The sequence below is a fragment of the Myotis nattereri genome, assembly GCF_964212035.1.
Source record: "Myotis nattereri genome assembly, chromosome: 9".
In the NCBI taxonomy this organism is placed as follows: Eukaryota; Metazoa; Chordata; class Mammalia; order Chiroptera; family Vespertilionidae; genus Myotis; species Myotis nattereri.
The window spans coordinates 7037365-7063667 of record NC_138084.1 but is presented as its reverse complement, the minus strand read 5'-3'; the positions used below and the strand labels follow the sequence as shown (position 1 = coordinate 7063667).

General features: G+C 41.7%; 1 protein-coding gene across 9 annotated transcripts in view; it reads right to left on the bottom strand.

Moving 5' to 3' along the window:
* PPP6R3 (protein phosphatase 6 regulatory subunit 3) overlaps window positions 1-26303 on the bottom strand; it is a 76347-nt gene that overhangs the window by 27559 nt on the left and 22485 nt on the right. For all 9 annotated transcript variants that reach the window (XM_081099860.1, XM_081099856.1, XM_081099852.1 and 6 more), the window contains 9 exons: window positions 23507-23572; window positions 21395-21507; window positions 16138-16251; window positions 14410-14539; window positions 11620-11772; window positions 9452-9601; window positions 8221-8285; window positions 6763-6878; window positions 4922-5007 (listed from right to left, as the gene is read on the bottom strand). In XM_081099860.1, coding sequence (XP_080955986.1) covers window positions 4922-5007; window positions 6763-6878; window positions 8221-8285; window positions 9452-9601; window positions 11620-11772; window positions 14410-14539; window positions 16138-16251; window positions 21395-21507; window positions 23507-23572 — 993 coding nt within the window. The remainder of the gene's footprint in view (window positions 1-4921; window positions 5008-6762; window positions 6879-8220; window positions 8286-9451; window positions 9602-11619; window positions 11773-14409; window positions 14540-16137; window positions 16252-21394; window positions 21508-23506; window positions 23573-26303) is intronic.

Sequence of the window (26303 nt, the reverse complement as noted above, 5' to 3'; positions counted from 1 at the left end):
GTTTCTCTCTCTCCCCTACTTCCTCTCTTTCTAAAAACCAATTAATATATATGTGTAAAAACCTAGAATCCATCACCTCTCATTAAATCTTTTTAAATTAAATTTACTGGAGGTGACATTGGTTAATAAGATTATATAAGTTTCAAGTGTAGATTTCTATGATACATGATCTGTATATACTGCATTGTGTGCCCACCACCCAAAGTCAATCATCAAATCTTTATTACCTTCCTAGTGTGAGATAATGCTGTGTCATGCAGCTAACTAGTCTCCCTGCATGCCCAATATAGTCTAGTCTCAATCCAGCAGCCATAATAATCTTTTAAAATACACATCACTTGTTAGTTCCTAAGCTCATGGCTCTTCATCATACCAATAGCAACCTGAGGGGCTTGCTGTGGACTAGAAGAAGCTGCACAAGATCTAACCTCAGACCTCACGTCCCAAAATCTCCCTCCCTTGCTTGATCAAGGACACCCCGTGGCAGGCTCTGCACACAGGAAATGCCCCAATCTCAGTCCTTTGCACTCACTCTTCCTCCCTCACTGCCATAAGGCTCTAGAAAAGTTACCTTCTCAATGTAGTTTTCCTAGACCACCTCATTTAAAATTGCACTCCTCCCTGGGAGTTTATCCATCCACTTATCCCTTCAAGGATTTTTGCCAATCTGGTCTAGTACAGCGACCTCGTGTCTGGCACATAGCAGCCATTCAAATATTTATTGAATTAATGAATACTAGTAAACCACTAAATGAGAACACAGAATCATGACTTTTTATAAAAAGTAACAAGTATATACAATCACTCTTGCCAGGCCAGATGTATTCTAAGCACTTGCTTGATGCTGCAGTGAAAACAGCTTTAAAGATGTTACTATCTTTCATTAAAAAAAAATTTAGTTTTACTGCTGTTACAGGAAAAAACAAATGCTTCCTTTCATCTTTGCTGATTAGGCTGCTAAGGAAAATCACAAGCATGACTTGACTGTTAACCTCTGACGGGGAGCAGGTGAGAAACACCAACTCTCAGAGGTTCCTCCAGAACCTGACAGATCTCCAGGCAATTCATATGTGCACATCTGCGTGGGGCTTTTTTGTTTGTTTTTATTAATTCTTATCTGAGAATATTTTTTCTATTGATTTTTAGAGAGAGTGGAAGTGAGGGGAGGGACAGAGAGAAACATCAATGTGAGAGAGACACATGGATTGGTTGCCTCATGCATACGCCCTGACTGGGGTGGGGATCGAACCTGCAATCCAGGCACATGCTCCTGAGCTGGCAATCACACTCGAGACTCTTCAGTGCACAGGCCGGCGCTCTAAACACTGCGACACCGACCAGGGCCACAGCACACTTGCATTACTGTCCACAAAAACCCCCATAAACTATCTCGTCAGTGCTGGGGAAGAAGCACCAAGACTTTTCATTCTCTCTCTCTTTTTTTTCCCTCTCCTTTTGTTGAGACTTTTCATTCTCTTCCTTGAGAATGAAACCCAATTTTCCAAAGTAAGCAGAAAAACATTTCCTACATCATCTAAACTTACTCTACCTGAATCCATACCAATATCTATAGTTTGGGGGCTTAGTCAAAACACAAAGGTCTCTGGATGTAATTAAAATACTGAATTTCATTCATAATAAACTCCCAACATAAAAGCATAAGCAATATACGCATCTGCTGATGGGGTCAAAAGACTCAAGTACTCCAGAGCTCTCAGAGGGAGTAAGGAAATTGCTGCCCTAGCAGTGACAGGAGCTTGGGGCTGGTACAGCCCATCCTACATAACCAGCAAGTCCTCAAGCTCACAGCCAGTAGGACGGACAGTTAAGTACTTGGTGTGTAAATGAACAAATCCTTGCTGGGACTAGGAAAATACTAACAGGCCAGGGCAACACAACAATGTAGCAACGCAAGCATTTGGTTCTTGAGTCACAGGTTGACTCAAATTCTGTGAACAACCTGACATGATTTCCAGAGAGGCAGGTACCTGAGCCATCCTAAAACCAACAAAATCATAGCAGTGCATCTCATCTATCTATTTAGGGAGGAGCCATGGAGAAAGCCATCTATTACCTAATGCAGTGGTTCTCAACCTTCCTAATGCTGCGACCCTTTAATACAGTTCCTCATGTTGCGGTGACCCCCAATTTCATTGTTACAAATTGAACATAATTAAAGCATAGTGAGTAATCACAAAACAATATGTAATATGTGTTTTCCGATGGTCTTAGGCGGCCCCTGTGAAAGGGTCATTCGACCCGCAAAGGGGTTGCGACCCACAGGTTGAGAACCACTGACCTAACGGCTGATTTGACTGACAATGTACCTGAGACAATGAGAAGGGAAATGCTTTCACCTGGACCTTGCACTACAGCACAAAAAGTGTGCTACCCCAATGCCCTGCCTCCGGCCACGTGGAGCAGCCACTGGGCCCCGCCCCCGAGGAAATCCTGGCATAAGCCTTTAGAAGCAGCTGCTGCCCCTGCCCCTGCTGTGCATGCTGCCATCTTGCGACAGCATTAGAGCATGAGGGTTAATTTGCACATTACCTCTTTATTATATAGGATTCACAACAGCATATCTTCCCTGGAACATGGTTCCCAACACCATTGGAATAGAGTCTGAAACATTCCGGGTGGAGAAATGAAGAGTTTGGAGGCTGCAGGTAAAGTCTCCTTGGTGGCCTAGGACAGTTGTCAGCAAAGTGCAGCTCGCGAGCCACATGGGGCTCTTTGGCCCAGTGGCATGGGCCACGAAGTTTCAATCACACTGTAAGTGCACTCCCACACGTGGTATTCTGTGGAAGAGCCACACTCAAGGGGCCAGTGTGCCGACCACTGGCCTAGGATGACTGTATAAGCCTCTTTTAAAACCTGGAACATCTGTTACATCTGTATCCCTAAAAACCCTATAGGAAGAACTCAAGACTAAACGGAGGTGGTATTTTAGTGCTGGGTATGTGGGACCAAGAAATTGAAGAGGTCCTGAGAGAGCAACCTGTAATACTCAACAGGAAATAAAGTAGAGAGAGGGCTAACTCACCTGGGATGTGAGCAAGGTGAACCGGGTTCCAAATCTGACCACTTTTGCTTTAATAAGCCACTGCTCCTTACTTCACTTTTACTGCCGTCTAAGTATGTGGCAAAAAGTGTAACAGGCAAAGGAGACCTGAGCTCCAATTAGAGCAGCAGGTGGAGCCTGTGGGGATTTTCCTTCAACACAGGTGCCCCGTCTAGATGTGCTGGACCCTAGAAGGCTGCACATCAGTTTGCACAGCCTGCATGTGGATATACCTAACAACATTTGCACGGTCACACATGAGATTACTGACAACATCATGCAAAGTTATGGAGTGTTATCTGAACTGCAATGAAGTCCTTTACACAGAACTGCTCACAAGAGAAATCTGCTTGAATTACCAAAGATAAAGAAGTTTTTTAAAAAAATTTCTTACTGGACTTTTTTTTTTACTTCCACCTATGAAGTCAACCTAAGGATAATTTTAAAAGAAGTCTCTCAAAGAAAATGAGACTATCCCTAGATATTATTCCCAAATATTTCTTTTTAAATAGAAATAAGACAAAAATCCTCTTAAAGGCGACCACCTTGCCTGCAAGGAATCAAACATGGGGCCTCTAAAATGAAATGGCTTCATTTAACAGTATCAGAGTACCATTCCCCCTCCAATAAACCCCGATTGTCCAGAATTTTAACCAATTTGATGGAGGGGGCAAGGCAATCTACAATGGGTACTATATTCACAACAAATTACTTAACCCTTCCTTGATGACTCAGGGTAGCCAAAGTGAATGTGTTCCTTTGTTGGGCTATATAATACACTCAGACACTAAATGGCCCTACACAGCTCCCTTTTTATTGTTATTTCTTAACTTCATAATCCCTCCAACTCCTAATACCTACTGGTTCTATCATATGCCCACCTTAACAAGACATTAGCCCACCAATCTGTCAAGAGTCTAGAAAAAGATAACCAAATCTGTTAGACAATCTACAATGGAGGAGGCAACAGGCCCTTCGGGGTGTGACTTGGGATGACCTGGTGACCATCTGTAGCTGCCTCAGCGTTTTCGTTTCTCTCCTGTTTCTAAATTCCATTTTGAACAGAGAAGGCTGCCAGAGACTTGACTAATAATTGACGAGTTTCTGTTTATTAGAAATTCAAGACTGTGGCTGCTGGATTTGGATTTCAATTATAAAATTCAATGCCTGACATACCCACTTCCACGTGGAGTCAAGGCCACCACCCCAATCATTGGCTGCCACGTGCTTATGAAAGGAAATACTTTCCCACATCTTAAAAGCAAAGGCAATACTCACCTTAAAACTTAATGTGTTAAAAAAAAATGCATTCCAAAGTCCAATATAATTTTAAAAAACATTATCAATGCCATTATTCCCTTGCTAAAAGTACCAATCTGTTAAGGCTTTAAACTGGGGTTTCAAAGGCATCTACAAATTTTCTACCACTGAGAATAATCTAAAACAAGGGTCAACTAAACTGAGTAACATTAGGAAACATCCAAAAGAATAGTTAGGGTTCTGACCACCAAGGGTTCCCTTTACCTGAGGCAGAAGGCAACACACCCGACGGAGTGGCAGGCAACTGTGGCTGAGGCGCTCAGAGAGCAGAGCACTAAGGGAAAGGGAAACCACCTCTGGTGTGAGAAGGAGCATTGGTGGCTTCCTTGTTCCCCTTTGTCATCCCAGGCAGGAATCAGGAGCTGACTAGGCAAATTAGCAAATACAATGCGAACACTGACCTGTCTTCTTGGTAAAGAAACAAACTTATCTTTGACACACTATTACCGGGACAAATGGAAGATCTTTCACGTCTTTTTGAATAAACGAGCAAAGGCTAAGTGCCCTGAAACCACAGAAATTTAACCTTGTAAAACCTACTAGATCTACCGTGTTCCTCTTGTTAGTTTCTCCTAAGGAGCTTGTGCAGAAGGTCTCCCATCGCTCCCTGAGGTCGTCTGGAAGATCTTGAGGGAAAGGAGGAGAAAAGTGTCATTACCATAGTGACCCACGCAGGCAAATAAACTCACCAGGTAACACAGGAGGCCCACCCAGCAGTTCCCAAAGGTGAACTCAGAGGAACCTGAGGGCTTTCAGGATCAGAACCCCCACTCCCCAAAAGTCTATGTTTGATGTCAAAAGCCCTCAGCAGCTGTAATTATAACACTTTTAAAAAATATTTTGGTTAAAAACAAACTGGAAAATGTGAGTGTTTCCAATAAACTCTTCTGAGAAAGGCAACAGGTCTCTAAGGTGGAGGAATGCCATCTTTCTTCACCGTCACAGAAGTTTAGGAAATGCCGCAAATGTCGGCTCCTGCACATTTTCTTGAGGTACTCTGATTGACATTTGACCAAAGAATGTTCCATGGAACCCAGTATGGCTTTTCAAACTGATCAAAAATAATGTTTCCTAAATGTCTGTGCCATAGGCCAACACATGGATCAGATGCAATAGGGAAATTCTACGTTCCAAAGAATTTTTTAAAGAAAAGGATACATAATGCATTTTCAGAGAAAATGAAACCACAGCTGTAATCTTGGAGGCCTTACTAGATTACAGCTGTCATCTGACAGTTCTGCTTTAAATATATTCTTTTATTGATTTTTTACAGAGAAGAAAGAAAAGGGATAGAGAGTTAGAAACATCGATGAGAGAGAAACATTGATCAGCTGCCTCCTGCACACTCCCCACTGAGGATATGCCCGCAACCAAGGTACATGCCCTTGACTGGAATCGAACCCGGGACCCTTGAGTCCGCATGCTCTATCCACTGAGCCAAACCGGTCAGGGCCGACAATTCTGCTTTACACACACACCTGCATGCACCAGGCACACAGCGCTGGCATGCAGCCACCATACAAGAGACCAATCTAAAAACCATCTCACACACTCACGGCCACTTCTCTTTGGTAAGAACAGGAAGCTAACCTGTGATGACCGGGCTTATACCTCTCTCAAGAAGCAAAATTCCAAGTGAGCAAGCCCCAATTTTTCCATCACGGGGCAGCAGCTGTTCTGTGAATGCACATTCGATAGATAATAGCTCTTGAACACGTAAACATTCTTAAAAGATAAACGAGGAAGGGACTGGAAAATGATTTTCATCATTACTCTGAAAGAACTCTGTGCTGCAAAGGTGAGGATTTTTCACAGAGTAAGTCCCAGGGCTAGTGATTCTGTTGGTACACAGAGCTCCCTTGTTTTAGAGGTGACAGACCGGGCCAGGGTCTGGGTGCCAGTGTAAAAGGCACCCACACACTTTCTTCCAAGTAACCTTGGGCTGACTAAATGTCAGTGTTAGTCAGAAAGAGTTCTTGTGTTAGTAATGGAGATGTGGACAAATGCTGAGAAATGTTTTAACACCCCAGCTAAAGGACTCAATCCACAGCCTACACAGTTGGTCTTCAGAAGGAAAGAGAAAGCAAGAGTAATTATAGCTCAAGGAACGGGTCACCGAGCAGTGCTCTTTGAGATGGAAAGTGGGTAACTCTAGTGTGCTGAGCTCGGCCAAGCCTGCAATACCTGCTAAAAGAATGCAGAAATAAGACAAGTAAAGAACAATTATTCAGAACATTCTCAAGAAACTCATTCAAGTCTCCAGATAATTGTTAAAGAAACTCCACAGAGAACTATTACCAATGACAGAGTATTTCCATTTTATCTTTAAATCCTTTCTCTGACCCTACAAAAATGTGATGAGAACTCCAGAAAGCACTTACCTTTGATAAGCTGCTGCACCAATACGCTATTAGGGCCCTTATCAGTGCTGTGCACGATGCAGTTAGCTATCCTCGTCAGGTGTCCCATGTAGCCATGCCGTCGTCCTCCCTGGGCCCTGATAACAAAGGACAGACATTCAGATTCCTGACAGGACAGAGCGATGAAACAGAAAAGCACGGTGCCAGAATATTACCAGGCTTGGGGGTGAGGATGGGAGGTGGGGTGGCAGAAACTCTACTCAAAAATTATACTATAGCTTCATCAATGGGACAAGGTTTATTCAAATATGCCAACCAACTAACCAACAAACCATTAATCCTCAATAACATATTAGCTTTAAAAAACCAACAAAACCCAAACATTCATTGATGCTTCATGTTTCTGTGACTTTCCTTTTTATCTTTTTTGTGAAACTATTTTTCAGACTTTAAATAGATCGTAGGGAAATGCTTCATTTTGTTAAAGGTCATCAAATTTTAATCAATTAATAAAGATAATCACCTACCAATAGCATTTCTTCAAGTTAAAATATAAGCTGATTTGAAGATTTGGCCAAGAGGTAATCATCTCATGTCTGGCCCACATATCACTTGGAATACAGGCAAATCATCCCTGTCCCTTTCCCCATTTAGGGTCTAACCTTCCCAACTATATCCATCTTTCCATCTAGACCAACGTCTATTACAAACACCACCACTAGGAAAAAATAAATCTGTGTAACAAACGACTTACATGCATCAACTAAGACTCGAGTAATCTTGCCAATCAGCTAATGGAAATTTCCTGACAAGAAAGTAGGCAATTCCTCCCTCTAGTTCCATGAAGTGACATTTCTGCACAGTGAGAACATGGGGTACGCAGAAACAGAGTGCTAGGTCCAACTGTCACTGAGTAGGACTGGACTTTACAGCTCTTCCTTCAACTCCACATTATTCTCAGAAAAACAGCCATTCAAAAAGGACCAGGAAGTCTCAAAAGCAGCACAGAGGTGGGTAGTACTCCCAACCCCTGGTTTCCCCTCAAGAGGGAGAATGACAGAGGGATCAAAAAATAAATTATTAAAAAAATACCTGCCCTAACCAGTTTGGCTCAGTGGATGGAGCATCAGCCTGCAGATGCAAGGGTCCCAGGTTTGATTCTGGTCAAGGGCATGTACCTTGGTTGCGGGCATGTACCCAGTAGGACGTGTGCAGGAGGCAGCTGATCGATGTTTCTCTCTCATCGATGTTTCTAACTATCCCTCTCCCTTCCTCTCAGTAAAAAATCAATAAAATATATTTTTAAAAAAAGAAAAAAAAAAACCTGTTACAATGAAATACCCTGGCCGTCCAAGGAGAAGCATTTGTAACTATGAAGTGCCATATACCATGTAATCACTTTCACTGCTCTCTGTCCAAGGTAGGGAGGACATTTTCTTCAAACAGAAAATCAAACTGAATTCCTATCAATTTACTTACTGTTTCTTCTCGTTCATTTCCCAGGCATCAAGTATTCGTTCTATTAACTGACATTTTTGAAAAAGCTGAATGAAAAGGAATATTCCAGTTAATCTTTATATAAACGTCAAAGTGTCAAAATTTTAAAGTGACTTAGAACACTAACTGAATAGAATAGTGATATGTTTAGTCCAGCAAGCTACTAGTAAATATAGCTGTAAATTATTGGCTAAATCAAATGCAGTGTGGTGATAAATGTACCCAAGGCTCTCAGAACACTACAGGGATTCCAGACAGGACCCATGCCTTTAACTGTGCATCTACTGGGAAAGGACAGTATTTCAAGTAATGCTACCAATGAGCTATTGATCTAAGCAAAGCTAGGTTTTATTAACCATGGAAATTTGGCTCAGAAATACAGAGCCTGACTAAAATTAAAATGGAATAAAGAAAATTGTGAGTCAGAATTCACAGTAATATTTGTACTTTCTTTTTTAATCCTCACCTGAGGATATTGTTTTTACTGATTTTAGAGGACAGGAAAGGGAGAAAGAAACACAGATGTGAGAGAGAAACATTGATCAGTTGCCTCCCACATGCACCCTAACTGGAGATTGAACACGAAACCTAAGTATGTACCCTGACCAGGAATTGAACCCACAACCCTTCAGTGCATGGGACGATGCTCCAACCAACTAAGACACTGGCCAGGGCAATCCTATCTAATAAAGAGGGGATATGCTAATCGACCGTCACAAAGATGGTGGCACCCACAATCAATAAGGAGGGAATATGCTAATTAACTGCACCACCCTCAAAGATGACGGCGCCCACAGTAGAAGGGGAGGGCAGTTAGGGGCGACCAGGCCAGCAGGGGAGGGCAGTTGGGGGGGCCAGGCCTGCAGGGAAGGGAAGTTTGGGGCAACCGGGCCAGCAGGGGAGCAGTTAGGCGTCAATCAGGCTGGCAGGCAGAAGTGGTTAGGGGCAATCAGGAGGGCAGGCAGGTAGGCGAGTGGTTGGGAGCCAGCAGTCCCGGCAGTCAGACATCCTCCAAGGGGTCTCAGATTGGAGAAGGTGCAGGCTGGGCTGAGGGACACCCCCAGCCCCCCCCCCCCCACCAGTGCACGAATTTCATGCACCGGGCCTCTAGTATACTTATATTTTTTAAATGTGAGCTACAATTCATTTCACACTTAAGTGGAAAAACTCTATGACCAGGAGTAGCAGAAAAAAAGCAATCAAGTAAGCTTACGTGTTTCAACAATAAATTGTCACCAGTTGATTCCTGATCAGTAATTGTGCTATTTTCTGTGTTCTCAAAGGGACTTGCAAGTATCAGTGCAACACAAATTTCCACTTGTGTATGTAAAAAGTTATTCCATGTATATTTGAAGAACATGTCCTACAAAAAAAACAATTCTTTCTTTTATTCAGTTACCTCAATATTTAAGTCACTGCTTTAAAATACTGACCAAATAATAATTTAATGAAGTAAAAATGATGTGTTCTTAGTCCAATAGGACTACTAAAAGAATACAAGTTTATTTGAAACAGCACTTTATAGACTAAATAACAGGATATTTGCTCTTTCAACATGCCAAAGTTTTCATGAAATCATGTAGACACCAACAATAAACAGATGAAGAAAAGGTAATAGTTTTTCAAAGAGAAAGGGAGTATCCTCTTATGTTTTCAAGACAACTAATGCTGATATTAAGTTCAATAAATAATTTTTAAAGAAATATATATATAAAAATAAAAATAAATGCCTAATAAGCAAAGTGTCCTCTCGGGAGTTCAACCGACCCTGAATTCGATTGCTCACTATGACATGTGCTGACCACCAGGGGGCAGCGCAGAACAAAGAAACGCCCTGGCTGGCAGTCAGGAGCCTACTAGGGAGCCTAACCAGGCACGAATTTCATGCACTGGGCCTCTATTTATAATAATTTCCTTTTGATTTAACAAATATTTACTGAAGGCTTTTTGTGCAAGGTACAGTGCTAGGAGCAACAAGGCAGAGAGAAACACACAGGCCCCAATCTTGAGGTGCTCACACCTTAACAAAGAATAACCACTCGAGCATTTGAAACAACCCTGTCAGCAAATGGAGCAAAACAAGGGATTTCCAAATTACCTGAAAAGGTAACATATCACAAAAAGAAAAGACAATCCCTAAAAGCACAAAACACATAGTTACGTATTTAGAATATTACTGAGTCTGGTTAGCTAATCTCAAATGAAAAAGAAATGATGACCCACTTAAGAGTTTTATCAAATTATCTAAAGATTAGCAATAGTAAGATTAAACTAGTAAGATTAAAGACTAGTAATTGATGACTTCAAGGAGACTCAGAGACAGGAGTAGAAAGGTATATTTCTCGAGTTTTACATTCTATCCAGAGAGTAAGGCAAATACTACGTCTCCCAGGGCAACAATTATGCTACCAAACAAACTATTATCTTTTCACATTTCACCTTTATCCAAACTGTTCCTGTTCTCTATGCCCTACACTGACATGTCATTTAACCAAAGCTGAACTTAAAGTATCTCAGTGACGCCAGCAAGCACATGGTATGAAAACCACCCATGGGGTTGCAATTGGATATGAATTCAAATCTGGCTCCACCATGGACAGCATGAGTGCATCCCTTCTCTGGGAATGATCTGAAAAACAGACTCTCTCTCACAGTATTTGATGTTCAAGATCACATGAGCACAAAGTAAGTGCACATTCTAATGTGCACCGCCTTTCATGCAGTGATCGAACACCCACACATCCTCCTGTGAAACAACCCTAAACTCCGCAAATGAACAGTGTGATGGTACCTTGTGAAACCTGCTAAGTGTTAACCTCATACCTTCTGGATGGTGGGGCACACACAGCAAGCAGGGGCACCAGAGCGGGGCCTATGGGTTCTAAGCACAAACTTTGAAACTGGGGAGGAGCTCCTTCCTGGGATCTTCCTTTCCTTCTTTCACTGACAAGCAGACTCACAGCTGTTTCAAGGGAAATTCTGGACTCAAATCTGGTGTCTCAGATATGATAAACAGAGACGTCTCCGTGGAAAGAAGATGAACACTTGCCCCTTTGCTAACAATGCTATCACCAGCAGTTATTCACTGTTCATACAATCTCCTGAAGAGGGTGACTAACCACGGCGGAACTTCTTGGCAAACTCTGTCTTCACCATTTCTGAAAGTCTCTAATACAGTTTTCTTTACATAAATAACTACTGACAAATTTAAAGCACTCAAATCTGATGATTAACTCAAGGCAAAAAAAATTCTAAGATCATTTACACGCAAGACCAAGAAAAGTCATTGATATGGATTGTAAATTTGCGAGGTTGTACCTTGAGTTATATGGCCATAAAATACTGAAGGCAAATGAAAACATCTCTCCAGGGAAGGCTTACCAATATGACCCCAATACTGTTCAGCTCCATAAGGTCCCCATTGATACTGCTGGTGTTTGTCTGAAGCAGGCTGGATATCAACCGAATCACATTCAACCGGGTGTTGCCGACAGGAGGGTCCAGCACACCCCATGTCGTCTTCATCACACTTTTCTGAGGAAGAAAAAGTTTCCAATTAAAAGGCTTCCCGATACAATCCACTTAGGTAAACAAACAGAAAGGGACAGGGTATGTGCTAACGATGAAACATCAGGTCAAATAACCCTGTAAACAATTCAACCTGAATGCTACATCTGAAGGAAAATTTATATCTTTAGGATATAATGAAGTAACCAAGAGAAAGCAATCAAGCAACTTCCCTGGACTATTTTATAAGAAATGAAGTGCCCCATTTTAACATTCTAACTGCCACAGAAAGCAAGCAGAAAGCTACGTGGGTCCCTAAAAACCAGTGCAATATGCCAAACCTGACCAGAAACCAAGAGAAGTTACAAGTGGTCTTGGAACACAGCCCTCTGCCTTTGCCAAATCTGCCATAAAGATGCACACTCAGAAGCTGCCTCTGGACCACAACCTTGAAACATAACCTCAAACCTGCTCTTGTCCATAAAAGGGAGTTCCTACCATGTGAAGTCACAACAGACAGGCACAGAACCTTTCAGAATCTCAAGTTCAGGAGTTCAGCTGTGTGGTGTCCTTTCTCAGTGTCCCCGTCCCTGTCAGCACCCTCACCCCTTTCTGCTCCCCCAAGGCTTCAGGGGATTGTGAGGCTCACAGTTTTACTCTATGTACGACAGCTCTAATCATCAGATATTTTAAAAAGCTTCATGGATCTACTCACACACCACACCAGACAGTAAAATCAGGACACACTGAATACACTCACTCTTCCAAATGAGACAATACCTCCCTTTGGATTGGAGCCAAGAAGAATACGAGTGAGACTCCACATTAGATGCTGCCCTCGATGTCCTTCTGCAAGGAAGATGTGGAGGTCGTCTAAGTTAACTGGTCAGGGCCTTTCATCATGCACCCTCTTCTCTCTCATCCTTCTTCCTCTTCCGACTTCCACTTGTGATGTTCTCTCCTCTCCTCCTAAGTAAATCCTTTCTCCCTTACTCTCCCTCTTCTTCTGCCTAGGTCTGGCGTGAGAGATGCCACTGACCGTTAATATTCAAGACCAACACTGGCACCTTCCCGAGGGAACCAAGCACTCTGGGCGGTATCCCTGCAGGCTGAATGCAGGGAAGACAGCACGAAGGAGGCAGGCCCACACCTGATCTGCAGCATCAGCCCTCTGAAGAGACCATCCAGGAGCTGACTCCTCCTTGGTAACGGGCACACATTAGCCTGGGCTCCCACTCCACAAAACGACTAAACAAACAGAAAACATTTCATTCTGAAGGAAGAAACTAGCATACCAAACCTAAATCCCCAGTAACTCATGCACTAGATACCACCAAGGTTCTAGCTACCATGTCTAGGACACTGAATCCAGTGACACAGGGCTGAAGGGAAAGGAACACGTAAGAGCTGGTGCTGGCAGAACTCTCCATAACTGAGTCTTCCACCCTCCAGATGCCAGAGGGAGAGCCTCCTACCCTAATCTACGCCTGTGCACCATTGCGCAGGCAGGGGCTGGAGCGATAAAACCACTGGGAACTGGGTACCGTGGACTCATTTTGCAGGTCTTCATTGCCTGTTCTCAGTGCTCTCTCTCATGGCCTGCCCGAGTAAACAGTCGTTTTCACATCAGCACACGCATGCTCCCTGCAGAAAATCTTGGGCTCTAAGTCACATTCAATTGACAGCTTCTTAACTAAGCATCTGTCCATTAGCTCCACTGCTCCAACTCTGAATAAGACAACTCCACTTCTAAAATCAGTTCCTGAAAGATTTATTTTACCTCAAAAATGTGAAAATAACATGCTGTGAGAAGAAAAGTGTTCATTTTATGGGCAGAGAAGTAACCAGAGTTTATAAAAAGAATAAGAGTTTCTTAAGCAGGTAAAAATTTTTTAATTTTAATTATATACATTTGTTAATTTAGGCATTATCCTATATAATAAAAGGCTAATATGCAAATCAAGAATGGCAGAATGACCGGTCGTTATGATGCACACTGACCACCAGGGGGCAGATGCTCAATGCAGGAGCTGCCCCCTGGTGGTCAGTACACTCCCACAGGGGGAGCGCTGCACAGCCAGAAGCGGGACTCGTGGCTGGTGAGCGCAGCAGCGGTGGCAGGAGCCTTCTCCCACCTCCACAGCCTTTGGACATCCCCTGAGGGCTCCCAGACTGCAAGAGGGTGCATGCCGGGCTGAGGTACACCCCCGTCCCCGTCCCCCTGCATGAATTTCATGCACCGGGCCTCTAGTCTATATATATATATATATATATATATATATATATATATATATATATATATATAAAAGCCTAATATACAAAGTGTCCCTTGGGAGTTAGACCGACCAGGAGTTCAATCGCTCGCTATGACATGCGCTGACTACCAGGGGACGGCATAGAACGAAGGAAGGCCCAAGCCCACAGCCAGCAGCTACTAGGGACCCTACCCGTGCACAAATTTCATGCCCTGGGCTCTAGTATAGAGATAAAAGCCAATTAGAAACTAGCTCAAAAGCAATAAAGACAACTGGCAGTGTATGTGTAACATATTTTGTGCATGTGGGTCACAGCCAGTTCTATTACTCAGAAGGTTCATATTCTTTCTAACAACTGTTTAAATCAAACTGTTAAGCTGGCCAGCCATGTTTAAGATAGCTGTCCTACCTTGGGTGGCTCAAGCAGGAGTTCATGAAAAGATCCAAGCCTTCCTCGGATAGCTTCTAAAACACTCTTGTTGACCGAACAAGCTGAATGACTCATGCCTGGTGGACAGATCTCTATATGGCCTTCAAATCTTAAAATAAAGCAAGTTAATTATACTTATTACAATTTCAGAACAAATCACAGTGCTCCATATCAGCATGTAGATGTATACACAACAACCATATAAAAATGTAGTAATTCGACAGGGACCAGCAGACACAACCTGAAATCCAGAGGCCCAGAGAATCGGATGGGAAATTTTATGTGATTTCTTCCCATTCACTTGAACCACTAATCACCTTGAACCTGTTAAACTACTAGCAGTTCTCTAGCCAGAAAATATGGAAAGCAGGCCTCTGACCCTTGAGGTACAGAGCATACCACACTGCCTACCATTTGGGATGTTAATAGCAGGCCTGCATTTATTCTAGTTTTTCTTGGCTAATCAACATTGTTTCCTATTTAAAAGGCTTAAATTATCCCTCTCCCAAAAGCTCAACCTATACTCATTATAACCCACTCCTACAAAAAGAGTTATGAATGCAATGAGACTCTCAAATCCCAATGGGCAGGACAGAGCCCAAGAGGGGAAAAAGGACATCAGGAAGGAGGGGCCTAAAACTGCAGGGATGCCGTTCAAATAAAAGTCATATCTGGAAATGGTGTCAGCTGAACATCAGCACAAACCAGTGGTTAAAAATGTCATTGCTGGAGTTGTGCCCAAGTCCTGGCTCTTCTCTTCCCAGCCATTTGTTCAAATGTGGAACGTGGGCTCACTCAACGTCTCTCCCAAGACTGCCGTGAGGACCATGCTAATGCAGACACAGAAGTGAACACTGCCTGGAACAGCTAACTTCTAGAGTGATCATTATGACGATTACTTGAAAATATTCCACATGTGGAAGTGATTTCTAACTGTAAGAGCTACATGGGACAGCATTCAGAAACTCAATTATTGGAAAGGGAGGAAGGGAAATAGATTACAGTGCTTTTGGATGTGTAGGGAGGTTTAATCATTTATGTGGCCAAATATAGTTTTTTTCATTATAATTTCTGTCTAAAGAGATATGCTTAAAAGTTTTTCACAATTCCATAATTCTTTTGAGTGTTTGCATACTTTTCCTCTAGTGTTTTTAATTTAATTTGACTAGAATTCACTTTTATGTAAAATAGGTATAGACATATTTTTCCCCAAGTGGTGAGTCACTTCCTAAGCCATATTTATAGAACAACCACCTTTCCTGCTTACGTGAAAAACAAACAAAAAAACCCATAAACTTAATCAAGCATATAAATTTTGGTGTCACAAATACCAGTAACATGCTGCCCTATATTATATCAATGATGCATTGTAATAGGCAGGAGACAACTTAATCTCAATCACTGGTCTTGCTCAAAATTCCTTGGCTAGTCTAATATTTTTGTAAGTACTACAAAACCCAAATGTCCAGAATCCAAATACTGCCAATAAAGAGTGTTCACCAAATGCTATTTTTCAACTGCATCCCTATGTATTGCATTCACATAAGACTTACTTATAGTTTATACAGCAGAAAAAGATTTAGCACCTGAAATTCAAGGGCATGATATTGTAGCTTATAACCAACAACTCAACTCTTAGCTTTTAAAAAATCTACAAGGCAAAACTAAATGGCATTTTGTAAGATATAAAAGAAAAGAAAAGCTTACGTTGGTCGTCGTGTCTCAAGTAATGTCAGCAGTATCTGTATTGCACTGACTATAGCTGATTCATTTTTATCCTTGTGGAATATATTTGATAGAAGCTGCTCTATAATTTCTTGCCTAGGGAAACAAATCAACAGTCAGGTGTTAACTGTAACATCATTCACCAACAACAACTTCAGAGAAAAAGGTCATGGTACCAGTGAGACAAATATTACACAAGAATTCACAGTCACTTGTACATGTTTGTTTCACTAAACAGTATTTTCTTTTAATACATTTATTAAAGCAGGCAAGTGATCCTGCTTATAATAAATGTAACTCTCCATACATATATTGCTCCCCTCCTTCCCTCTGCAAAATCATCTGGGCCCTGCTTCCTTTTGCTGATCTTCTTGAGAGCCAACAAATATTTCAAGACTAGACGTCACCTCCCACTCAGACCAGAGTGGTGGTGGCGGTGGTGGTGATGATGGCGGCAGCGGCTGGGGGTGGGGTGGGATAGTAAGACCTAGAACCCTTCACCCTTGCAAAAAAGGGAAAATTTTTAAAAAGGCTAATTAGAAGCCACAAAGGCATTAATGTATAATTAACATCTAACTCCAGGTCCCTTGCCAGCCTAGGGCAGCAAGGAGAGAATCTCTTTTTACTTGGGGGAAGCAAATAAAACAGGTAAAAGAGAACATCAATTATTGCCTTTTACTCTACAATTAAAATTTCATAAATCCAAATAAAGTGGTAGCAATGCAATGAGTATGACTGAACTATTGCCCAAAAAGAATTTTCTGCAGGCTCTTCCTATTACAGCTCTCCTGTACACAGGCAAGGTCACAATTCAAATGTAAGGTAACCTGCTAGGAAAATTTACAGTGATTTTCTCAAGGAAAACCTCCATTTTTTAGGATCTCAGTAATTTTCAGAATCCATGTAGATTAAGGAAGGAACCTCCCTGACATACAGCTTGGGCTGCTCACACTAGTCATCCCAAGGCACAGTGTGCTCACTGAATCCTAACTCCAGGTCCCTTGCCAGCCTAGGGCAGCAAGGAGAGAATCTCTTTTTACTTGGGGGAAGCAAATAAAACTGGTATTTAAACTAACTTCAGAGGATTCCCCCGCAGGAAGTAGCTTTCAGGTACTCCCGCACCTGCAATAAAATCACTCGAGACCTCTACCTAAAACAGTACTCTAACAGTCACTCAGCACGGCAGCCTACAGCAGGGGTCCTCAAACTTTCTAAAGAGGAGGCCAGTTCACTGTCCCTCAGACCATTGGAGGGCCGGACTATAGTTTAAAAAAAAACTATGAACAAATTCCTATGCACACTGCACATATCTTATTTTGAAGTAAAAAAACAAAACGGGAACAAATACAGTATTTGTATCTGCATGCGGCCCACGGGCCGTAGTTTGAGGACCCCTGGTCTACAGGGTAAATGTGAGTTTAGGCCTGGGACTGTGCTCTGGAAGACAGTGGTTTGTTTGTTTTTTACAGAAAATATGTATGTTCTTCAAACAGCAACCTCGGGGGTACTGAAGGAAGAGGGGTACCGACACAGTGTCGCACTGCAGATGCCCACCATAACTTCTCAGGCAGCACTGTCACACTTTCATCAACACTGTGCCTGAACGGGGCGGCTAACGAAGAGGCCCTCACTATTTCATGGCTGCAGCAAATTCGAACTCTACCATATCCAAAAGGCATTCTACTAATGGACAAAAAGGACATACTAACCTGCAAACACTTGATGGTCAAGATGTAACATAGTAGCTGAGCCATATTCTGAGTCTTATCTAAACATACAAATATCACTGAATACAGATTTCAGAATCATAAACCAAGGGACTGAGCTTACCAAATAGGATAAAAGGAATGTCTTCATATTCTATAAGGTGTTTATTTACACCTGAGAGAAAACATATTCACTTTTACATTAAAAACAAACACACTGTAGTTCCTGGATGAGCATCAGTGGAACTAATGGTATGAGTGTCTGGTGCATGAAGCATTCCAGGGTCTTTCTCCATGTCTGTGAGACAATGGCTCACGTCTGGTTTGTTTTTTCTATGGGCAGGCAGAGGAAAGACTTCTATACAACTACTGGTTGAACAGGAATCAACCCCAACTCATTCCAAGTTCATTAGTATTAAGAATTAAGAGCTGCACAGTCCAACCCTCTCTAACACAACTATCTTTCAAGGAATTTTTGAACTTGAATATTTCCCAGGTCCACTAAATTGAATACATTCACTTTAAGCCCAGATTACTTCCCAAGCTAATATGCATTATCTAACACTTCAACCCACTTTTTTAGAGACCTTTTGGTACCCCTACCCATCTTTATCATTCTCTTTAACTTTAGCTCATTTCAAACTTTCCCTTCAATGCTAACTTATATTCATACATATGGTGTGTGCACTACACACACACCACACAGTGCTACCCAACATATGAGTTGTTTGGCATAATAATATAAAGATTAGGTAATCTGTTTACTACGTATTGTCAGTAGATGGGCCTAATATTATTCTATATTTCTACATAATTTATCAAATATTTAAAAAAAACATTATGATTGCCGAAACCGGTTTGGCTCAGTGGATAGAGCGTAGGCCTGCGGACTGAGGGGTTCCAGGTTCGATTCCGGTCGAGGGCATGTGCCTGGGTTGCGGGCACGTCCCCAGTGGGGGGTGTGCAGGAGGCGGCTGATCGATGTTTCTCTCTCATTGATGTTTCTGGCTCTCTGTCTCTCTCCCTTCCTCTCTGTAAAAGCTCAATAAAATATATTTAAAACAAAACAAAACAAAAAAATTATGATTAATAAGCTTACTAGGCTCACAGAAAGAAGCCTTTTGTCACTGTGTATTTTCTCAATCAACAGATACTAAAAGAACAACCATAATGTGGGAGCATGTCTGATATTTAAAGGGGTTGGTTCTCATTCTCAAGAAGAGTGTAGGAAGCAGAGGAAGGGTCCCTGCTGCTAAGTCCAGGGAAGGTTTAACTCAGTGACATATTGGGGCCTCTGACTCAGCAGATCCATGTATTTGAAGAAACCTACTCCAACTAATATTTAATGGTGTTATTTCTGAGCATGTACCTATCTGCATCAAAAGATAGTTGCCTGATCCAGAACTAAAGACACAGCCTGAAATGTAACAGCTGGTCCACAGAGGCTCCAGTGGCTAGATCCCCCGTTGGTTCAAGCAGAGTTGTGTGAACAGAGGACTACAGCAGCATTAAGAACTGTGATTACTAGTGATCAGTCTGACATTCAGAGTGAACTTGTGATGTCCAAGACAGGAGCCATTCACCACACATGGTCACTGAACACTCAAAATGTAACTAGTCTAAATTGATCTGTCTTAAGTGTAAAACATGTTGGATTTCCAAAACTTTATATAAAGAAAAGACTATATATACATATATATATATATATATATATATATATATATATATAGAGAGAGAGAGAGAGAGAGAGAGAGAGAGAGAGAGAAGAGACACTACAGTATACAGTCATCCCTCAGTATCCAAGGATTCTAGGATCTCGAGGATACCAAAACCCAAAGACACTCAAGTCTCTTATATAAAACTGTGTAGAGTATTTGCATATAACCTACATACATCTCCCGTATACTTTACATCTCCAGATTATTTATAATACCTAATACAATGTGAATGCTACGTAAATCATTGTTTCACTATATTGTTTAGGGAATAATGACAAGGAAAACAAGTCTACACGTTTAGTAGCTAGGACACATCAGCAACACCGTAACTTTCTTCCTCCCTAATATTTTTGATCCATGGGTGGTTGACCTGTAGGGAATCTGCAGATATGGAAGACTAACTGTAGGCTCAGTAACAGTTTTTTAAAATGAGCATATGTTGAAATATTATTTTTAACCTATTAAATACATTTAAATTAATTTCACCTATTTACTTTAATATGATTAATAGAAATTTTTAAATTACATGCAGCTTTTACTATGTTTCTCTTGGACAGTGCTGTCATGAACCATATGAAATAGTTGCTATTCAATGTTTTAATCTACTCAAATGGCAATTTTATATGATTCAAAGAATATTGCAATTATTAGTATCTGAACATGAAATGTCTTACATGTTATAAAAGGAGTGCATATGTCATAATGCCAAGAACTACTGAAATGGGGCAGGTAAAATGACACTTTACTCAAAAGCAAGTAATCTCTTTAAGAATTGCTACTTGAGAGAACTAGTCCTCCTCCCGTTCTATCACACTCTGAGAATTACAACTTTACTTCTCAGAAGACAGAGTTTAAAACAAGATACCTTGCCTCGAATTTGTTCCTTGCTTGGGTCAAACTTGCCAAGTAAATAATACATACACATGTCTATTTTAATAAAAGGCCTTCCAAGGTGTTAAGCCAAAAGATGCAAATGAGCCTCACTATACAGGAGGACTGAAACAGGACTGACAAAGCACTAAAAGGAAGGAGAGCAGCAGTAAGTTGAAACAAGACAGTCTTTCATACTTAACAGTGCTAACTTTCTAATGAATCATCTAACTGGGGAAATGTCTGTTTTTTCTTTATTAAAATACCTTCAGCTGCAAGGATGCAGGTCAAACATATGCCCATATTTAATGGTAAAGACTCTTTCTGAAAATGTGTGAACCTAGAAAAACCTAGTACATGCAGGGTGGCCAGTCACAAATTTCAAAACAGCACACTATCCCCAAGCTGTTTTCTGAAACCTAAACATGACATGGCTGTTCATTTAAGAATTTTCTAAAAAGGGCAGAAGCCAGGATAAAGAAATGAAAAACACACAACATGTATCCCCTTCAAATCAGGTGTGATAAGGTTGCCCTTAGTCAGCTATAAAAGGAGAGTAAAACCTAAAAAGGGCTTCTGATAAAATTATTCGCTAAAATAAATCAATTTAGTGCATTCGTAAGAAATTCTCCATCAAAACTCATAGAGGCTGTGAGTACAGTTATGATGTGGCTACGCCATCTTATGATGTCTTCAAAGAATTCTAGTTTGAACTTTGAAAAGTTCAGAGTCTACATATAAATGTCATTTATTTACATTCTTACCCTCCATGTCTCTACTGGGAATTACCAATGGCTGGGATCAGACAAGCAATTTTCCTACCTTCTCACCCACCCAAAATAGTATCTTCCATGGACGTGATTCCCAACACTTACCAATCTCATAATGGCAACACATCAGATAGCATCAATAGGAACAAAGCACAAAAACTGGGTTTACACATACTTTTCTAGAGTGGCAAGCAGAGGATCTGGCTCTGTGCTGTTCTGAATTTGTAACATCTGGTCTCTGCTCAGGCGAACAATTTCACAAAGTGACTGTGATGCATTTGAATGCCGCTAAAGGAAAAAAGTACAATTTTAACTATAAAACATGTCAAAAGTCAAATTTATAAAAGTTAGGAAGGAAACTGCTTAAGACATGACACAAATTAACACTGGCCATAAGCTGCAGTGAGTAAAAAGTCAAGCTCAAAATAAATAACATATGGAAAAAGCATGAATTTTTAATTCTGCCAAGCTAATGAGCTTGACTTAACAATATTGCACAGTACATACTGCTATTTGTGGGGAGAGATGATAGAATTTAATACTTAAAAAAAAACACCCCAAAACATATACTTTTATCATTAAAAAAAGCAAATACAGCTTTAAGGACTATACCAATGGGTAAGAAATATTACACTTTTCCCAAGTGTACAGTGTATTTACCTTACAGGAAAACACTAAAATCTCAGTGCCCAAACACTGAGCATCACCTGCAGTACAGGTAAACAATGATATTCCAGCATAGATGACACACACACCGGGATATCAAAATCCACTGTTTGGAATCAGGAGCCTAATATTTCCTTAATAAATATAAATTGGTCAGTACAATTTTAGCATGTAATTTATCATTTACTACAGAAATATCAATAGGACTGTCCCAAAGGGTGACATGAACTTTCTTGCAAGTCAAGTAGGGAAGGTGCTGATGCCCTAAACACTTTGTCCTTCGGAAAAAACCTGCTGCAGAACAGGGCTTCTCCTTTGATTTCACCTGGACCTGCAGAGGGTATAACATCCTGTTGAACCAGCAAGTTCTTCTGCTCAAGAACCTGAACCTAATGAGGAGCAAGTCTGGTCCACAGCCATAAGCTCCCGTGAATGGGTAGGCCGTGCTCCTGCCATCACTTTCCATATACCCATTGCATGGAACCACCTATCTCCCAAGCCACAGGAGGGAAGATTACCTCCCTTAGACTCAAGGCTTCTTCTAAGTAGGGTCCTCACACTTGGGCACCTGACACACCTGAATGTGTCCTCAATGTCAACAGTAACAACACTACACGACCCCAAAAAGAATGATGGAGAATCAACAACCCCTTTAATAGTTAGCTCTTTTCTTCTTCTTCTTCTTTTCTTTTTAAATGCCTATTTAGATAAACTCCAGGTACGAAGTTTTGAAATGGACCAGAGTGAAGGGGAGGGGCTAAATTCATCTTAATGGAAAACAGGCCTTCAGGAGAACACACCCTTTGGTGACACACCTCCTCCGTTAGCACTCTGTCTAACCAGTATCCTAAGGGTACAAGGAGGTGCCCCTGTGCCTCATGATATATCCTGCATCTTCTTGAAACCAACTCCTTCATAGAGATGAAATTGAACAGCATGGAACGGTCATGTCTACAGGTAGAAATGGCTGAATGCTGAAAAATTCCACAGGGCTCAGTCCACTGCTAAAGGTGGCAAGAGTAGCAGCAGAGAAGCATAGTGCTAGCCTCCTCCACACAGCCATACCAGCTGATCCCCGAGACCCCATCCTGACAGGCGGCCCCTCAGCACAGCTCAATCTTCAAACTGCAAAGCAGTGTCAATCCTAATGCCAAGTCCATCTTCAGCACCCAGGACCAAGCCAAACCTGCCAGAGCATGAAGTCCGGGCCAAGAAGGACAAGCACCAAGACGCTGTCACTCTAGGGATTCAACGGAGTCAACACTGACCCAGGCCCTGACACAAATGCAGATGTAGCCATATCATTCGGAAGCATGGACAGAGGTCTGTAACAAAGGCAAGTAGATTCAGCATGAAACCTCGGCTCTGGAAAGGAGGATGGCTACAACCAGACCTTGCTGCTTTCCATACTTTTGGAAATTTTCTGGGTATCAGCAAAAAATATTAAACACAGTATTTTTAAAGCCTTTAGTGTTTAGAAAATTGGCAACTTTAAGAATGCTAGGTTATCACTGTTCTACCTGCCCTCTATTTCACATTTCATGCAATTATGCTCTATGCCCACATAAACATGGTTCTTTTTTTAAAAAAAATCAGTTTACAGTCAGACAAGGGAACTTACATCTTCTTCTTGCGATGGATGAACTATTTCCACAAGCCTCTGGATAATTTTCTCCTCATTTAACCACTGTAAAACACATTGTAGAAGTGATCATAGCAATGAGTGGCTCTTGTTCAAGCCCCAATGAAGGTTAACATACTTGGAAATATCCATCACATTTTAAGTAGAATGTTACAGGTTTCTCTGGACTTTGAACACTACAGGAAATTAAAAGTCCCCCAAGGAAAACGCCAGTGAATATATCATTTTAACAGTAGCCAACAGTACCAAGTACGCCCCAACTTACAATGCCCACATAACGAAAATTCTATCCATCAGCTTCCTAGCCATGGGAGAATTCACTGAGTACGAAAAGGGTCTGAACTTTGGTTACTGGAAGTTGGGGAATAGAATTCATACATTTTCTATAAAAGAGTATTCACATTAGGAGAGCTTTAGAAAGATTGAGAAAAGCAATATTTATTATTAGGCCTCTGGCTTAAAACACATTATGAACTTTTAGATTGAGAAACCAAAACAACCACAGGAAACATGGGGGGTGGGGGGCGGGTAAAGGTGGGGGCAGCACTACGGAAGCAGTTTATCTCTCTTGTCACATGGTAGCAAAGAGCTATTATCATGGCTAGGACAGTCTCTTCTTCAGCCACACATGAAATACTGCTGTGAATGAAAACATGAGGAGATGAAAATAAGAAAGAATAAGTAAAAACTCAGTTTGTGTAACACCAGTTCCTCAAGGACGAGAAACACAATAAATGAGATGCTCAATACCTAGAAAGGACTCCCCGCTCCAAAAAGAAAAGGTTAAAGGAGACAGGGGGATACCTAAATTTACTGAAGGTATAGAGAGAAACCCCAATACTGTCCAAACTGTCCCGGCTTCTTAAGGAGACACGCCAAAGGAAATGCGAACAATAGCTAATGGGGGGAACAAAGGTAAAGGCCCAGCTTCACAGTTTACAGTCTGTTTACGGTGCGCACAGGAGTCACCCTCCCAGGGTCTTGTTCAGTGCAGGTCTGACTCAGCAGGGCTGGTGAGATCTGAGTTTCTGGGTTTCTAACAAGCTCTCAGGTGATGTTTGGGACCACACCGTGAGTAACAATGGTGTCTCCTAAAACAGTGGATGGTAATGCCTGGACAAAGGGGGATGGGATGGAGGGTTCTGACCATCACTCATCAGTCCCCCACCCTACTCCCTACATTTCACACCCTTTTTTTAAAAAAATATATTTTATTGGTTTTTTACAGAGAGGGAGAGGGATAGAGAGTAAGAAACATCGACCAGCTGCCTCCTGCACACCCCCTACTGGGAATGTGCCTGCAACTAAGGTACATGCCCTTGGCCGGAATCGAACCTGGGACCTTTCAGTCTGCAGGCCGATGCTCTATCCACTGAGCCAAACCGGCCAGGGCACACCCACTTTTTAACGGATCCCCCATAGTGGGCCCCTAAATAAAGTTGTCATTTATGAGTTTTCAGCTACCCTTCCCCTAACTTATGTGTTTATTAACTACCTATCACTGTATCCCTCTAATTCAGTGGTTCTCAACCTTCCTAATGCCGCAACCCTTTAATACAGTTCCTCATGTTGTGGTGACCCCCAACCATAAAATTATTTTCGTTGCTACTCCATAACTGTAATTTTGCTACTGTTATGAATCGTAATGTATATATCTGATATGCAGGATGTATTTTCATTGTTACAAATTGAACATAATTAAAGCATAGTGATTAATCACAAAAACAGTATGTAATTATATATGTGTTTTCCGATGGTCTTAAGTGACCCCTGTGAAAGGGTCGTTCGACCCCCAAAGGGGTCGCGACCCACAGGTTGGAGACCCACAGGTTGAGAATCACTGCTCTAATTCCTTCTAAAAGACCATACCAAAAATTTACCCCTGTAACAATCCAAATTGTTACATTTGGACCTTCCCCCTTGACCTCAACAGTCTTCCCTGGAATCCTCAACCTTTTTCACATACACAAAAACATACCTAAAAGGAACCAGTGTTTCAATTCAGGGCCCTTCCATGGGCAGGGACCAAGACATTCCCTAGGTCCACCAACTGGTTTCCTCACAATGAGCACGGTTCGCCGTACACCTCTACCTGTTCTACCTTCCAGCCCCATGCCCATGCCCAGATCCTCCCACTCACACAAACACCCCACTTCTGCAGAGCATCCCCTTTCCTGGAGTACCACCTGACAAACCCCCATCTCTCCTTCTTTAATTAAAATTAGCATTCCCGCCCTGACTGGTTTGACTCAGTGGATAGAGAATCGGCCTGCGGACTCAAGGTCCCGGGTTCAATTCCAGTCAAGGGCATGTACCTTGGTTGCAGGCACATCCCCAGTGGGGGGTATGCAGGAGGCAGCTGATCGATGTTTCTCTCTCATCAATGTTTCTAACTCTCTATCCCTCTCCCTTCCTCTCTGTAAAAAAAAAATCAATAAAATATATTTTAAAAATAAAATAAAATTAGCATTCCCAATAAAACTCATTTCCACGGAAAGAAGTAAGTTCTAAGATTCGAGGTTAAGTATTAGAGATGGCCTGAACTAGGGAGTGTTTCTGGAAGAAGGCAAGGAGGAGAACGAGAGGGAGAGACAGAAGATAAGAAGGCAAAGACAAGGGTCTCTGGGAAACTTCAAGTTACTCACATCTCCCTCTTCCCACCCAAATCCTGCTCAAGAGGCACATGTACCCTAAAATAACCATCTCCCCAAATTTTTAAATATGTGCCCTTTTGGAAATAAGCTCCATTCTCCTTATCCCATGCTCTTAGAAAGTT